The sequence below is a fragment of the Nanorana parkeri genome, unplaced genomic scaffold (assembly GCF_000935625.1).
Source record: "Nanorana parkeri isolate BGI_ZX_2015 unplaced genomic scaffold, ASM93562v1 scaffold964, whole genome shotgun sequence".
NCBI lineage: Eukaryota > Metazoa > Chordata > Amphibia > Anura > Dicroglossidae > Nanorana > Nanorana parkeri.
In genome coordinates, this window is record NW_017307232.1 from 199,503 (window position 1) to 218,145 (window position 18,643).

At 40.2% G+C, this 18,643-nt stretch overlaps 2 protein-coding genes across 5 annotated transcripts in view; one reads left to right on the forward strand and one right to left on the reverse strand.

Annotated features, from left to right (window-relative positions):
* The window catches only part of IQGAP2 (IQ motif containing GTPase activating protein 2), a 236,998-nt gene that overhangs the window by 60,524 nt on the left and 157,831 nt on the right, over positions 1-18,643 (reverse strand). The gene's annotated exons all lie outside the window — the stretch shown is intronic.
* Positions 1,238-5,202, forward strand: F2RL2 (coagulation factor II thrombin receptor like 2). The gene is made up of 2 exons (XM_018566620.1): positions 1,238-1,253; positions 4,015-5,202. Exons 1-2 carry the CDS (start codon positions 1,238-1,240, stop codon positions 5,103-5,105), a joined length of 1,107 nt encoding a protein of 368 aa, XP_018422122.1. The 3' UTR covers positions 5,106-5,202.

The following is an 18,643-nucleotide window of genomic DNA, read 5'->3' on the forward strand; positions in this document are numbered from 1 at the left end:
CAGCTGCGGCGTCTCAGTATAGCGCGAGCTGTATCTCGCGGTATACTGAGCCTAGGGTGACAGGAGGACGCTAGTTTGTGTCCTCCCGTTATCCTAAGGAGAACTAAGGGGAAAAGCCCTGACCCTGTAGTTCTCCTTTAAAGACAACCATAATTTTTTTTTATGTCCATACATTAATGGCATAAATTAGACTACGCACCTGCACTATGCATGCCCCGACATCCTATTTTACCCTGAAGTCCAAGACATTATTCTAGACAGATCTGAAATTCTATTGTAAAGGCTAACCATACTATACCTAACAGTACCAGACATGATTAAAGAGAGGTTGTGATATAGAAAAAAGAATAGAAAACATGCAGCAGCAAGATGTCAAACCTAAACGCCAATTATTTCCAGCAATCGTGTATAATTACCACTTGAGCTTGACTGTTGCCCCTTGTTACTTATTTCTTCTATACCATCGCCATATGATTTGAGTATACAGTAATATGAAAGGGGGTTGATGAATGTCACTCTATAATCATGTGCATCACCATCTTAATTTTGTTACTTTTAATTGTGTAAAAATTGATAATATTCTTTATGTCTGATACTATTTGTTACATGAACTGCCCTACCAAAGAAGATTTACATTTGTGTGCTTCTTCACAACAGATTTTCCCTTTGGTCACTGTGGCTTGGGTTAATGCGCTATGAATGAGCACCCTCCAATTATCTTTGTGGGTTGCCCTTCCCAGCAGTCTTTATAGCACAACATTAGAGAAAGCTCTAGATGGGAGAGAACACGGATTTGATAAGTTTAAAGGTATTTCTCAATCTGTTAACAGACCATTCAGAATAATTGTACATTTTCTGTGTCTCTATAATTACAACAGACATTTCTGTTCCAACCAATCTTGGGGTAGGATTGGGTTTTCCTGGTTAACTGTTGCTGTTCTTCAGAGATAAGGCCAGTGTCGGCGCTGTATGCACAGACCATGAACACACATGGATGCTCTAAGTGTATATGTCCAGTGACGTCACCGCACCCGGGTGATACCAAAATGACCCAGTCATTTTGGTGTCACCCCCGTCTGAAAAGTCGGGCGCTCGGTCATGGACCGAAGGCCGACAGTATCAGGAGGGGACCCGGCGGCATACCTTATTCCGCCGGTGACTGTCCCCTCCTCTCTCTGCCGGCGTCCATCACCAAGATGGCCGCCGGCAGGTATCAGAATACTGCCACGCGTGCGCGATGACGTCTCGGCGGGGTGACCCTCGGTTCCCGCTCCGGGTGTCACCCAGCCCCGGGACGCCCCTGTATATGTCATTAAAGAATCATGTGGAAATCCTATCTTTCAACACCTTCATATGTCTATTTGCTTTACCCATACTTTTATATTTCAGCAGTCTGTGAAGGCAGGTCTACAGTGTATGCAAAAAGTCCGGTTTAAAAAGACAATTGTAGACAGTCTGCAAGCGTAAAGCTGCCCATACACCTTACAATTATCTGCAGATTTTCTGTGGTCAGATGGAAAAGGTGCAACAGATTCCTCCATCTACACTTAACTGTATGGATAGAGTAATCTCCACCTGGGCCAATCTGTTGCACTTTTTCCATCTGACCACAGATGGGCAGAGCCAGCTGTCACTCACGCAGCTGGGTGGATCTCGACAGTATTGTTGGGATCCGTCCCGGCTGCGTCGCTCTCAGTATATCGGGGGCAATAGCCCATGATATACTGAGCTTTGAGTAACGGGAGGTTGCTATATGTTCTCCCGTGACCCTAAAGAGAACTTTGGGGAAAAACACTTACCCCATAGTTCTCTTTTAACTCCTTTAGTAAATCTGACTCTTTGTGTCAGAGTGTGACAAGATGTTACCGGGACAGGAAGTGGGGAAAAATCTCTGCAACAAGTCAGTAATACAAATCTAACAGATTCTAACATTTCCTGTGTAAACCCTCAGATAACACAAGTCTCCCTGTGTAGTCCTTGACACATACTGTACATACACAAAATAAAATTGAAGGACACTATCTGCAAGGAGTTTGCATGTTCTCCCTGTGCTTCTGTGGGTTTCCTCCAGGTACTCGCATTTCCTCCCACACTCCAAAAGACATGCTGGAACTTTATTTGCCCTGTATGTCTGTACAAAAGGGACCTTAGATTGTAAGCTCCTTGAGGGCAGAGACTGATGTGAATGTGCAGTATGTAAAGCACTGTGTAAATTGGTGCTATATAAATAAGGTGCTTCTTATAGTACACCCAGCCTCAAGTTATTCCCAAATCTTGCCCTTTACTCTAAAAAAATTCAAAAAAAACCACAAGTCACACTTTAAAATATAAATACTGGTTTGCATAAAAATCCAACATTTTGAAAGAAATGTCGAGAATAGAGAGTAAATAGACAAACAAAGTAAATAAGAGTTAAGAAGCATCCATGAAAAGTTTTTTCATCAGGCAGTCTTGTCCAGTCATGCACACTGCGTCATTCCCTGGAAGGAGGAGGAAACAAGTTAGAGCACAGGTGCGCCTGTCCTTGTATGCAACCACACACATGACATGGAGCCAGCGAGGAAGGAGCACTGCCTGCTATTTGGAGCAGAACAATTACTGTGCACAGTGTGAACTGAACTCAAGAGTCTCAAAATGAAGACCCTGCTGTTTATGATTCTTCTCTCAGGAATATTTGAAAGGTCTCTGTACTCACCCCTCAGCCAGAACAATGACCCTATGTGTAATGACCACAGACACAGGAAAGGGTTCGGCAATCTGCAGCTGTGTCATGGTGTAAGGTTACAAGATATCAGTGAACTAGCTAATCAAGTTATTCAAGATGGAGTCTTAGATAAAACTAAGTTCGCAATTTTTGTGATTACTAAAATATGTAAATAATCCACGCCACCAAAAAATAGCCACTATGCAGAAATGATCAAACTGAGGACAAATTAAGATATTCTGTTTAAAGCGATGCGATCAACCCTTTCAGGGCCAGGAGTTTAAAGATTATTCTAATTGACAGAAAGGAGGCCATGTATAGGCATCAATACAGATTACTCCCTGACCTAGCCAAATACAGTTGAATGGTGAAATGTTTGGTACATCTATAGGCATTCTAAAACCACAACATGCACCCTCCTGATGACCGACCATTAGTAAGAATCGATTGCCTCTGTTGGGTTAACCTATCTGATCACTATTTTCTCCTGAAATAAGACCACCACCAAGGGTGCTCAGCACATAAACCAACCAATACTAGTGTGATGTTAAGTCATGATCCATCAGAAGAGCAAGTATTCAGTGGTAGGCTGATCTTTTAACCTCCTAATATCCATGGGCACCTATCTAATGTCTATGGACATTTTTAAGTTTAGTCCTATGCAAAACCTCTAAGTTTGCCCCAAAACTCAAGGTGGAATGCATTTCTCAATGACTGGAGTAGGACAGCCCTACCTAATGATAGCCACAAACATGTAATGATTGTAGTTCAGGCCTACTGAAATTGGCAGGATTAGATCGTGATCGGGGTATCTATACCTAGCCTTACAGAACAGATCCTTTAAAACAACAAACATGCTGAGAGATCTGTTTGTGTTTACCATCAACTTGGTCAACACTTAGATGACAACAAAAGTGATCACTGAATGATTACAGAGAATTTAGCACATACTGGAAAAATGGGAATCTCTGGTCCTTTTGGCTCTAAGGGGTACCAATAATTGGAATGATAATTACAGGAAGAACTTTGTATAATTACAGGAAGAAAAAAAAGAAGTATTGAATGGGCTGATTTTTTTTCTTGAAAGCGTTTTCTGTCTTTTGTGACCTAAATTGACAGCTTTTGTCAAACTGTAGGGCAGTTGTCTACCTATTCAGAAGAATGGTTAAGAAAATGTAAAGTTAGAGAATATTGCAATAATCACCTTTGTTTGCAATGTGGAGGGTGGAATAGGTGCAGGTGACAGAGTTATTTAAAGGATATTTAAAGATATTATTATAAATCAATATTTTTATCTTTTTATTTACTAGGTAACTCTCTAGAAGTTTCAAACAATGAGTCAGACACTGCAGGTCCAAAGACTTTTCGCGCACGTCATTCCCAATATTTTGAACCAATTCCCAGTGAAATTGACGGGGAAGAATTGTCAATAACAGCCAATGTCCAGAATGCTGAGCCAGAGAAGAGGACAATTGTCAACAACTCAACTTTGACTTACTTAAGAAGCTCTACAAGTACAAAGATGATACCAGCTATATACATCATAGTCATACTCATTGGTATTCCTGCCAACGCAGTGGTTTTACAGATGTTGTTTTCAAAGGCCAGAACTGTGTGCACGGCAATATTTTACACTAACCTGGCCATTTCCGACTTACTCTTCTGCCTTATGCTGCCCTTCAAAGCAGCATATCATCTGGATGGGAACAACTGGATATTCGGTGAGACAATGTGCCGTATTGTGAGTACATGCTTCTATGGGAATATGTATTGCTCAGTTCTGCTTCTCATGTGCATTAGTGTGAGCCGCTATGTTGCCATTGTCCACCCCTTCATTTACCGGCGTTTACCAAAGCGGACTTGTGCTGTTCTCCTGTGTTGCTTCGTATGGATTACTGTCCTCGTGCTCATGATACCATTCTTCACAAAGCAGCAGACGTATAACCTGAAGGAACTTCAACTTATATCGTGCAGTGACGTATATGAAACCTCTGCCGATGTGTTTCAGTTTTATTATTTTATATCACTTCCTGTGTTTGGGTATCTCATGCCTTTCGCTGTGATAATATTCTGCTACTTTTCCATTATAAGAACTCTGGGAACCCAAGACCAGAAACGATTCATGTACCTTAAAATAACCATCCTGCTTCTGCTCATATTTGCCTTGTGCTTTACACCGAGTAATATCATTCTCATCCTTCACCAAGTCAATTATCATTACAATAACAAGGATGAACTTTATGGCAGCTATCTCATAGCCTTGTGTTTCAGTAGCCTGAACAGCTGCCTAGATCCCTTTCTGTATTTTCTTATGTCTGAAATAACAAAACGATCTAAAAAAAACTATTCTGAAATGAATAAGGTTTCTAATGAAACACACAAGAAACTTCTGGCATCGTAACGAATAAGTCAGCTTGTCTGTTACTCTTGGTGTAACTGCACCATCTATTGATCATATTGACTTATAACTAGTACAATACACCTTACAGAACATGTAATAATGTAAAATTATTTTTTTCTACAATGAAAAGAATAGTCAAGGTTACAATATATTGCACTTTATATTAACTGTCCCATCTACTAATGTTCTGCTGTTAATGATGTTTTAAAAGGATGTGGCAGTAAGTCAATAGTTAATTCATAAATGAACACTTGTCCTGAGGTAGACGTCAGATGGGTGCCTATTGGATATTTTAGTAAGGCTGCCCAGAGTGCAATGATGTGCAAAATGTAATAACCTACAGCAGAGAAAAACCTCTAAGAGTAGAATGCTAGCCATTATTTTTTCTTGTAGTTTTAGACTGAATGGAGCAGAATGCAAACTGTTGGTTTTTGTTGGTACATGAAACCCCACTGTGGAAATGTCCTCTTACTATTCATCCTAGGTGCAATATGACTCATACAGGATGCAAAGGGACATTTTTCTACAAGGCACACAACAGCTGGAGGCTTCATCAACCTTTTATTGCTACCTGTTTGTCTGCAGGAGATTCCCTTCACTTCCTGTCTCACGGACATGGCCATGGCCATTGAAGTTTAGGGGCAATTTGCCCAATGGGACAATAGGCAGCAATTAAAACCTGAGGGGTTTTCAACTTATAATCAGAATACACATTTTAAACATGGGGATAATCCTCGGTGCCTTATGGCCAAAGGGGTGTCTCCCCCACATGATGAAAAATTATTCTGTGACAAGTTATTGCCATTTTATTTTCCATTTGTAAAACGCTTGCTGTTCTCTTGAAACCAATGCTATTATAGTGTAGCTGAAAGGGCCACTCTACAGTTATATGTAAGAACGTGTGTCTATCAGTTTAAAACATTTTAAAAAAATAGCGGTTTTAACCCTTCCACTTCTATCCAAAACTTAACATTTCGTTTTACCTATGGCAAAGTAATATTTAATTGAATGTTACAGGTTGCCACATTTTGGACACTACTGTTGTTTGAACCATGTTTTTTTTTACAGTGCACGTATGGCCAAAATTGTCATTTTAGTTTTGGATAGAATATGGAAGTGTTAAAACCATGGTTTAATTCTTGCATTTTCTGTCCCTTTTGGGATATTTCTCTTTACTTCCTGTAAAAGGGATGCAACAGGAAGTGAGAGAAAAAAGTGTAGGAATTCCTCTCTTCCTTTTCTTTTAGTGACAACTGTCAGATTATAAGTACTGTAAATATACTATACCCAATTGTAAAAAAAAAAAAAATGTAAAATATATCGATGATCACAAACATGTGAACGCGTGGCTGTCAAAGCAACAGGTGTTCTCTGTACAGATAGAGCAAAGTGTGGCAAATTTACACGGGTGCTCTTGCATAGAAAAGTTAGATTTTATGTTGTAAGAAAGAGTCCCCATTTAAAGAGGGAGGTTAAAAATCATCTGTTCCGAGGACACAGACCCACCCAGAAGCACATGGTCATTTTATGGAGTGGATTACATTATACCGAGATGTAGGTAACTGCGCACTTTTTTACTTCATGGACTGTTTTACCTGTTGTCCGAAGTTGCTCTTTAAACTGTTTGTAACATTTTTCTGTACATTTTAAAATTATATTTATAACATTTTAAACTGCTTCAGTATCTTCTTTGAATCTTATTAATCTTAATAAATCTTATTAATAATAAAGAAAGACCAGAACTATATAGAAAAAAATCTCCTATAGCATAGGAATTCAGAGGATTCATTGCTTCAAATGTGTTTTTATGCTAATATCTAAAGCAGAGTACCCGGAGATGTGATATGGAAACTCGCATAGAAAGAAGGAAAAAAGATTGTATTGAAATATGTAAAATTTGCGAGAATAAAAAGAAATCTCCTCATGGTGTAGTCGACATTTTTGTCGACTACACCATGAGGAGTTTCCTTTTTTATTCTCGTTAAATATCGACCTATGGGACTCTGATGAGACGCTTGCTGGGACATATCTGCTTCTCATCTTTCTATTGCCTACAAACGATAATGGTCCGGTGAGGGCACACCCCAGAGGGGAATTTGTCGTGAACACATGGTGTGGGAGAAAGATTGTAAAGCACCTGTTTGAAGTTTTTATCATCAATATATTATATACAATTGGACTAAATAACAGTTTGGACTCACCTATGATTCATCACTTGCATATATGACCCTTGGATTGATTTGATGCACGTTTATAACTTGATTATTTTATTATTATTTGATTACGTTTGATTGCAACAAGGAATTTTCTTATAATTTTCGTATAATAAGGTTTTTTATTTGCACGAAGTGAGATTTTGTATTTAATACCTCACTGGCTACCCCCAGGGTATGGTAGCAGATTATGCACTAAAGATTATAAGCACTTATACTTTGTGTTAACAACACGTATTTAATAATTTGATAGTTTTAGTTCACTTATTGGTGACCCTGAGCGCTGCACACTCATTCCCATATAAAAAGATTGTATTGTTCATGGCACTCTAATAGAATCATGGCAACTGGTCTCTATGGGAACAAATACTTTTTTAAATTATTATTATAGAGAAGGCCCAGAGAAGCCTCACTTAAATAGATAATTCCAATCAGAAGCCATGTATTGGTCAAATGAGTAGGAAGTGAAGCAGGCACAGCTTTTAATCAATGGTTTTCTATATCAAAGTGTTTATTTTCAGCAAAATGCTTTTTTTTTAGGCGAGGTTTCCAACAACAAAAAGTTAAAACGCATGATCAGGAAGGTGTATAGGGGGGTCAGATAATTAATCAAGAATGTCACAGGGTGAGACATGCACAAACTGCATTTCATCTATTAAGACATTTACCATTAGGTCTCATTCACACTGGTCCCATTGCGCAGCACTGCTCAATGCAGGCCCAGTCCTTGCTTTGTATAGGGCCTGTTCCCACTAACACATGGTGTGTGTTTCAATAAAATTATGAAGGCATACATTGTATTGCAACACAGTGCATTACAACACCTGGCAACATGTTGAAATGCAATGCTGCTCAGAGTTGAAAGTAATATAAATAAAATCAAACACTGTGATTCATAATAATAATGCATCACAGCGGGCATGCACCATGCACAAAAGTGTGCACTATAATATGTATATATATATATATATATGATTATTTTTTCCCTTAAAATCTACCCCTCTAAGCATCCAATGGTAGAACTTACCTGTTCCCCTCTGATCAGATAGGAGTTAACAGAAATCACAGCACATTATCAACATATGCAGACATATGAAAGTTTATAAATCTTCAAGAAGGGAGCACAAATAATGTTGTAAACCAAATTATAAATTCAATCTTCACTGGCACTAATCAGGTATACTTTATAGTCTCAGGGATAGCCACCACACTCTATTTGTAAGGTAAATGCCCAAGTGCTCATCCACAAAATATCTATACAAATCCAAAGCAGATATAGAGGCACTCTATATCATCATTATGCGAATACTTTGACTCATCTCTGCTGCTCCGTGCCTCTATACCTACTTTGAATTTGCAGGTAAACAATATATATAGCTCCTCCCTCGATTAATCCCCCTTGCATATTTATTGTATTTCTGGGTGCAAAGTACAAATGACATCTTCATGAAATGCATTATTGTTTTTAAGCTTCAAACACAGGCGCTGAAGGTAACTTATTCAGTACAAATCCTGTGACCAACATCTGTTCCAAAATTCACCCCAAGAAACTCCATGTACAATACAAGGTAAAGTTTGAAGTGCCACCACCTACAAACAAGTAGTGACATTAATGTCCTTTTATTATTACCATTCTTCTAATATGCAGAATGGGGTGCCTTCAGAGCCTACTAGGAACATACACTGGTAGATCCCCTTTAACCTTTGTAGGTATAAAGCTGTGCACATTCAGTAAGCCTTTTGTATAAAAAGTGGATATGATAATACGTTCAATTGTGTGCATCTGTCATTGCTCTTGCCCAGTTCAGCTTGGTGGCTAAATAGTTCAGGTTATTGCACTGTACCACTGGTTCAGTTCAGACCATCAACACGTGTAGAGTTGGGTATGTATTCACAGTGTTTGCATAGAGTTTTTAAAATCTTTTTAAAAGGCTCTAAAAGCACAAAAATTAAATGGCATCTGACGAAACTGCCCTTGTTTTCTGTGCATCAATAAGACATTCAAAATAAGCAGTCCTAATACTTCTCAGCAGCTATAAAGAGAACTAAAAAGCTAGAGAGTAGCTAAATCAGCTACAAAAGGTGAGAATGTGTAAGAATTACAGGGCTCAGGGTGCATTACAAGAAAAAAAAATATGTTTGGCATTGTGCTAACAAAATGGCTTGCATAGCTACATCATCCTTAAAAGTGGTCAGAATGGCGCCTAGATGCCTTATAAGCACCTTTTAAACATTCAAGGTGTTTTTAACAAGTACTCCACATTCTTTACATACATCAAACTAGGGATGTCCCGATACCGATGCTAGCATCGGAATCGGGCCCGATACAGGGCATTTTGACAAGTACTTGTACTTGTCAAAATGCCCCGATGCCTAGCGCCGAAGCTTGCGCTGTTTTTTGTTTTTTTTTACCTTCCGTGGTGGCTGGGGTCCTCTGCGCAGGCTGGAGGAGTGTCGCATCACTGCTGTGGGCGGAGCTCCAGGTGGGGTCTAATGTAGTTAGCTGGCGACTGCCCAGAGGACTCCTGTAGCTCCGCCCACAGCAGTGAAGCGACGCTCCTCCGCTCAGCCTCTCAGCGCCGCCGACGTCGTCCTCGCATGAGGAGACAAAACTCACTTCTCTATACAGCCGTGTGGAGGGTGTCTTTGTCCAAGCGAAAATGGCCGCCGCCGGCTGGAGACTCAGTCCAGTACAGTTTGTACTCTAGTGTCCAACAAATCGCTTCCATTTACTTACAGTGCAGTCTGTCCTACCCAAAATGGCCACCGGCAGCAAGAGCCCCTACAGGAAAGTTTGTTCTCTAGTGTCTGGGAAATCTCCATTTACTTGGAGTACATTCTGTCCTACCCAAAATGGCCGTTACCTGCCAGAGCCTTAGTTAAGTACAGATTGGCCTCTAGTGTATGGGAGGTAACCTAGGGGATGGTGGGAGAGGACGGCTGTGTATGAGAGGGAGATAATGGAGGGGCTGAATAGATATATTAGAAGAATCGGAAATTATATAATGAGGGGGGGGAGACATTTCAGTGTCTGGGGAGAGAGGGATCTGATGAGAAGGAGATTATACAGGATGGCGGAGATACAGGTGGGATGGAGGAGAGAACAGAGTGAGGTCTAGCTGCGGATAAGGCAGGCTCCATTGAACAGGCACCAGAAAGTAAGGACCTGTGCTGCTGAGATGGCAAGTGGTGTAGTTTTTGCCACTTTGCCAGTATTGTATTTATATTCTGATTGCAAGTGTACATTTACTTCTTCATATAGAGTATTAGGTTAAATCATGATCTATAGTATACTACATACATAACATGTAGTTGTACTATGGATCATGATTTAACCTAATCATGTTAGCAGGGGAATAGGGGATAATTGAAAAACTCTATTGCTGTAGTGTACTCTATATGTAGTACTGTATTAGCAGTATATACTCTATATGTACTACATATCAAGTACATATAGAGTACACACTGCTAATACAGTGCAGACAATACATTACAATTATACTCTGCTAACATGAATAGATTAAATGATCTGTATGTAGCCCTGTACTAGGGATCATTTAACCCATTCATGTTAGCAGAGGATAATTGTAAATCTATTGTTGCAGTGCACTCTATAGGTACATGTACTATATACTACATATAGAATGCACTGAACAATAGATTTACAATTCTACCCTGCTAACATGAATACGTTAAATCATGATCCATAGTACATAATATGTAGTTGTACTATGGATCATTTAAAGTCACCTGTCCCTTTAAGAAAAAGTATCTGTAATTGGTATCGGCAAGTACATGAGGGGAAGTACTTGTACTTGTACTTGGGCCTGAAAAAGTGGCATCGGGACATCCCTACATCAAACACTTTGTCAAAACATCCATCCATGTGTACTGTAGCATTTTGCTACACTAAAAGCAATGCAAAGACTGCATTCCTTTAGTATTACTTTAAAGCGAGAAGGTTTTTAAGCTATTTCAAATGCTGATTAAATCACTTGCAATGGATGCGGCTTCTTGATGTTTAAAAGTTTTCTGCAGAATCAGAGCACTGGTCCTGATATCCTTCTTTAGGGTGGCCCCTTTCTCTTGCAGGGTCCTATGGAGCCCCCCTTGTGTGTGCTAGTAAGCTGTGTCTCCACAAACACACAGGCACAGCACAGTAAACCAACTCCCCTGCTCCCTACTCCTCCCTTCAACTTCCTCCCTCCCCTCTCCTCCAAGCCAGTAGATGGACACTTGCTGGATACCTTGCTGTCCCTTGTGATCTTGTACTGGACAGGAACTTCCGGGAATAGGAGTTGAGAGAGTTGGAGTCAGCTGTTTCGGAAACATGACGGCTGTAAGTATTTGGCCAAAAAACGTAAAGAAATACTATGTTGGGCAATGTAGATTTGTTTCTTCCACAGCCACGTGGCTGTGGAAGAAACATAAGATAGGCTCTCAGAGTGCAAAAGCTAAAAGATTATATGTATTTTCATAGAGCTACGTAATGACGATGGGATCTAAAATTTGGGAGATAAAGCAATTTAAAAATATTTTTTTATTATCAGTTGTTCCAATTTCAGAGCGAGGTCAGTAAATTTGGTGGTAATTCTGGCTTACAATAGCAGGTATACTAAAACTTCTCTATCAGAAGCAGGTTATATTTACTGACCACACAGAGACAGCAGATGGCAGTAGAAGATAATAGTAACCATAGGGAAATGGAAAACTATGTGGGAAAACTCAAGTCTTACGTTGAGAAATAAATATCTGCAAACGTAAAAGGCAGCAAATGTGAAATATTACCTACTACATATAATACATAGGGGAGGTCAGGGCAAACTTGGCAAACGGGCTGTATGTAAATCATAATAAACTTTTCTTACTTGATCCCTTTTGGTTAGTTAAATATACAGTTAAGTGTTCCGTTACATCTATTTGAGAAGTTAAAAAAAAAATATATATATTATATATTTGACCTTCCTGGAAATCTTGTGAGCTGATAACTTCCTCTGCTTTCTGCCTGTGCCGATTAGGCTTTGTGCAAACGGGGCGTTCTGAGACTCTTGCAGCAGGAATCCCAGGTGTGCCTGTTCAGATGCAGTTGCTGTACCCAATCAAGGTGACAGCGGCAGCATGTCAGCGGAAGTCCGCATGTAATGGCACAAAGAAAGATTACATGTGGTTAGGGATAGATGCTTGTTGCTGGACGTAGGATAGATGCATCAAGCGACAATTATCTATTCCAAACCACATGTAATCCTTCCATGTTTCATTACATGCTGACTGCCACTGACAGATGCAGCCTCTGTCCTGTGATTTACTTGAATGGGTACAGGGGCTGCATCTGAATGGGACACCTGGCATTCCTGCAGAAGGAATCCCATAATGCCCCGTGTGAATCTGGCTTTAGATTACTCTCTGAGGTCTCATTCACCCTGGCAGCGTCAAATGTACATTTATATGTGTTTAGAACACATTTCTAAATGCATATAAATGCAAGGAATTGCATTTACCTGCACTTAGTTTAGCTGCTTTTATAGAAAATAGAATTCTGTGCATCCAGGATCCAATTAGAAGCTAAACACAAGCAAATGAAAGGAAACGCATCTAAACATGCCTTTAAGCAGTATCATCTAAATGCAAAACAAGTGATCAGAGAAGCATAAAAGTTGGTAATATATTGAGGCTAAACAGTACTTATAGCGGCTGCATTTGTTTTCTTTTTTATCCCCCCCCCCCCTCTCATCTAGTGATCGTATGAATGACACACTTTCTGCCCCTTCTCCACTCTATGTGCCGTGGCATCACAAGGGGGGTGCGGCCCGCACCCGGTTTACACCATTGGAGGGGTGATACCAAAATGACTGACATTTTGGCGTCATCCCCCTCTGAAAAGTCGGGCGCTCTCGGAGAGAGAGGAGAGGACCCGGCGGCATACCTTATCCCAAGGACAAGGACACTACATTGCTGGCAACATTAACAGGTATTTTTTGTACTTGATTAAAATGCTGGAAAATGTAAAACGAATGCAGCCTCCACATTTAAAGACTAGTAAACTGCAATATATTACACTTTTTTTGGGGGGGGGGGTTTAGATACATTTTGATCAAATTCTGATCTTGAGGGCACACCAAGCGCGTTCCAGGAGAGCAGTTACATACCAGATTAAAACTGCGTTCAATGTATTCCAATGGTATTTTGGGCTCTAGTTCACACCGCAGCGTTCAGTTCCAGAGCATGTAAAATAACTGCCGCAAGCCCTATTTTACCTGCTCTGAAACGCATCAAAAACGCATGCAAACACCCTGGAACGTACTGAAAGTCCATTTTAAACTAAAAAAATGATATCTCTAAAAAAATATAAAATGATATTATACATATTTTTAAATGTTTTTTTTTAAACCAAAAACAACCTGGAACGCATCAAATTCGCGGCAAAAAAACGCGGTATAACACACTGTACTACGTGTGCAGAAAGTCATCCAGATCTGGTCTGCTTTTGGTGTGAACAAGCCCTAAAAAAAGTGAAAACATCTCTTCATTGCAAAGGTGCAAACAGCACTGCGTGAGTCAGGAACCTTTTATCATATTAAGGAAATATCACAGTTTACCTAAGTTTCTCAGGGGTGCATTGCTATTTAGTGATTTCTTTTAGCACAATAAACTAAAGAATTGTTTATGTTAGACAATCTTAAATGGTATCTATAGTCAAAAACTAAAAATAAATATGTATTTCTATATTATTTTTCCATAAATTCTATCCCACTCCTAAAATTATCCATCTAGAAGATTGTAAATGCACTTATTAAAGATGCCCATGGACGCTCCTTTAGTGTCGCCTACAAATCTACCTCTTCCCCCTCCCCCTTTCCGTTGGGGTCCCCCAAGGCTCTGTCCTTGGACCCCTTCTCTTTTTTTATCTACACCTCCTCATGGCTTCCACTACCATCTCTATGCAGATGACACTCAAATATATCTCTCCACTCCACAACTCACCCCCTCAATCTCCTTGCATATCACTAATTTACTAACTGACATATCAGTCTGGATGTCACAACACTTCTTAAAGCTCAATCTTTCAAAAACTGAGCTCATGGTACTCCCTCCCCTCCGTGCATCCTCCCCCCAACTTTTCTATCAGGATTGATAACACAACTATCCAACCCTCCCCCCATGCCAAGGTACTAGGTGTCATCCTTGACACGTACCTCACCTTTCTGCCCCACATCCAATCACTATCTGCTGCCTTCATTTTCGTAACATCTCCAAAATACGCCCCTTCCTCACGAATGAAACCGCAAAACTACTCATACACTCACTTGTTAACTCCCGTCTTGACTATTGCAACTCTCTTCTCATTGGACCACCACTACACCGGCTATCCCCCCTTCAGTATATCATGAATGCAGCTGCTAGACTCATCCACCTCACCAACCGCTCAGTGTCTGCTACCCCCCTCTGCCGAGCCCTGCACTGGCTTCCATCCCCTACCTCCTCTGCCAATCCCGCCACTGGCTTCCAATAGCCCAAAGGATACAATTCAAAATATTAACAACCACTTACAAAGCCATCCACAACTCTGCCCCCATCTATATCTCAAACCTTGTCTCAAAGTACCACCCTAACTGCCCCTTCAGCTCTCCAAAGACCTCCTGCTTTCCAGCTCCCTCGTTAACTCCTCTCATGTTCGCCTCCAGGACTTCTCTAGAGTCTCTCCCATCCTCTGGAACACCTTACCCCAACATGTACGTCTATCACCCACTCTGACTGCCTTTAGGCGATCACTAAAGACTCATCTCTTCAGGGAAGCCTATCCGAACCTCAAACTAACCACTGAACTATCTCTTTCTCAAGCAATTTATCCCAACACAGCTACATCCTCATGTATCACTTGCCCCTCCCTCTTAGATTGTAAGCCCTCATGGGCAGGGTCCTCGTTACTATTGTGTCTGGAGCTGTATTGTAATTTATAATGTCTTCCCTATGTTGTAAAGGGCTGTGTAAACTGTTGGCGCTATATAAATCCTGTATAATAATAATAATAATAATAGAATGCAGTTCCTCAATGCACTGTCAATTTCACTCAGCCCTGTGACTAGGTACTTCCCTGTGTTACAACTCTCACAGAGCCTGTCTTCTGAACTACTCAGCATCTGAACAATGTATCAGCATCATTGCTTGCTGGAGGCAATGCATGATGCGATATGCAGTCTTGAGAAATCCAGAGTGCATCACATCAAGTAGTAGCTTTGATTACATTATCAAAAACAACTCTAGTATGTATTCCTATTACAATGCTGATGTTATAATAGAATAGCATATGCTGGGACTTCACAACTCCTTTAAAAAGGCAGAATGTCTTTTTTTTAGTCCCAGTGCATCACTGGACTGATCTATGAGCACTTTATCATCCTCACCATTCTAATATCCCAACACTGCAGTTTGTTTTAATTAAGCTGGAAATGTACAGTGGGACTTCCACATTGTAATTATAATAAGCAAAACACATTGACAGAGCCAATAATAGCTTCTAGTTTCCATGGAGCTCCTTAGAGAAAGTGGCAGAAAATTAATATAGTTAGAATGTGGAGTTAGGTGACAGGTGTGAAAGCAGAACTCAGGGCAAATCAAATTTTAACCCTTGCAGTAGGGCTACACCTGCACTGCAAGGGGGTTAAGTGCTCATTTTTCCTAGGGAGCTAAAGAAGTTATACTAACCCAAACGAGGTCTTAGACCGGTCCCTTTAGCCTCACTTCCCCTCCTTTGCAGTGGTCCTGTAAAGTTATCAAGTTCTATCCACACTGTATAGGATGTGAGGACGCTGAGATACATACCATCGCTGTGGCGGAGGAGGGGACAAGCTGGGGGGAGCGATGTAGGAGCCAACCGGGATTGCAGTTCGGGCGAATAAAACTGTGATTTTAGCTCCCTAGACAAAACAAGCACTTAACCCTTGCAGGCAGTGTGGGTGTAGCCCGACTGCAAGGATTAAGATTTGATTTGCCTGGAGTTCCACATGAAGCAAGTCATCTTTGGCTTTGTGACAAAACGTTGCCATAAGTGTGGCAAGAAATACAAAATTAACAACACCCGGGATTACAGTTGGGGGTTGATTTAAAAACAATTTCCAGGGTCGTTCACCCGGCAAATATCTGTTAACATTCCTTCTGTGATAATATGCACACAAACAAACTTTCTTTGCCTTTACAATTGTAATGAAATTTGAATGTTGAGACTGATATTGCATTATGGTGACTGGATGGACCTGAGCAAAATAGAAAACAATGACTTATGTCCTATGTCCCTCTAGCACCATCTAGTGGCCATAATGCAATATTACAATAGCACTCAAACTAAAGAACGTTAATTTGTGCAAATATTTGCACAGGACGAATGTTTACAGATATTTGCAGAAGGAAGTTTATAAATCAACCACTCAAAAAGTTTGTATATGGCGTTCCTCCAAAATGGTGAGGGAAGGTTAGCAAATGGGCTGTTTGTGACAATGCGATATATTTCTACAAAATCATTGTTTATATAGACTGCCTTGTCTCAAAGATCATTTCCTGCCAGTCATGCTGTTGGCAGTAATGATGATTTAGGGTCTTAGCTGCAGTTTATTACAGACTCTATTAGATACATAAATTACCTTAAAGGAGAACTACGAGGTGAGTGAAAATCACTCATCCTCATAGTTCGAGCCGACGTGTGACAATGACACGTCGGCTCAATAGATTGGGAAGTGAGTGAACGAACTGAAGTGAGTGTCGGCTCAATAGATTGGGAAGTGAGTGACTGACGACCACGGCTCCCCGCAGGGATTCCCCCACTCCAGCGCTGAGTGGAGGAACGAACAGAGGAGGGGGCGGGCACATTAAAATGGTCCTTCATTAGCTGGGAACATTACGTTAAATATGAAGGAACAGAGATGGGACGTTTCATTAATAGAGTCTGTAATGGATTGCAACTAAGACCCTAAATTCCCACAACTCTTAAAATTACACCAAAAATCCCCTTAATTTTACCTTCTCCATTGACTTTAATACATTTCTCTACTTTGCTGAAATGTCCTAATTTTTTTGCTGATAAAGTGAAAACCCTTAACTTGGCTCATCCCTAGTTGTAAACTCACAAATGTTATACTAATTTCTGAAAAGGCAATAAATCAATCATATGTAGACCTGAGTTTCCAATGTCACACTGTACTGCCTCATCTGGTGAAATGCCTGCCAGGTTTTTTGTTTATTATATATTTACTGTAAGTGTCCTGTCTGGGCGAGATTTCCTGTCCTGATAACACAACCGAAATGAATGGAAATATATCCAGAGTGATAGGAAATCCCTTCTTAGATGTCACTGCAACAGTTGACCTCTTTGGAAGAGTTCCCGCCATCCCCTGTTCCTGTGTCTGTCTTCTGTGACAAGTGTAAAATTTGGAATTTCCCATTACTTTCTGGCAACTGTCCCCAAATGAAGCAGAGGGTGATTCTCCCCAATTGGAACATATGACGGCATATAAACCAGACGAGGGTTTTAACCATTCCCCTATGCTTTCCAAGCTAAAATAATACACGTTATGGCATTGAATAGACTAACGGTTTCAGGCCACTGGATTAAACACCTTCCCACCCATCTAATTAAAAAATAAATGTTCATCCAGAGAGTTCCCCATGCTGCCTGACATTGCAGTAAAAAATTTTTTATTTGCAATGGAGTGCACTAGTGGAAGCAAATAACAGTCTTGGGTACTAAAAAGAAGATTTGGGATGGACCTGTGGTCCATGACCATATAATTACCATCTTTGGCCAATCATGGTGATTATAGGGAATGTCTGTTACAGTAACAACATGCCCCCTCTGCCTACAAAGCTGTACATATTTCTGAAAATAAGTTTGGTATTTTGTTTTAGTTTGGGCATTGGGGTTTAACAAATGCTCAGCATCACTGCCTTAGGCAAAATAGGGAAACGTACATATTTAACCAGTTGACATCCGCGGTGTTAAACCCCCTTCCCATCCAGGCCATTTTTCAGTATTCAGCGCTGCGGTACTTTGACTGACATTTATTCCGTCATGCAGCGCTGTACTGAAATGAATTTTTTCTTCACATATTTTTTACTTTATCACTATTTTTTACTTTATTTTTAAATAATTTTTATTAATTTTATTGTTTTTTACTTTATCACTTTTTATTTTAATTATTCTTTTAACTTATTTGTAAAATTTTTATTTCATTATTTTTTTTTAATTTCTTTTATTTTAGATTTTTTTTTTTTACTTTTTCTTTCACTTAACTTTATTGCTATCACACAGGGGGAGGGAGGCAGGGGGGCAGCAGG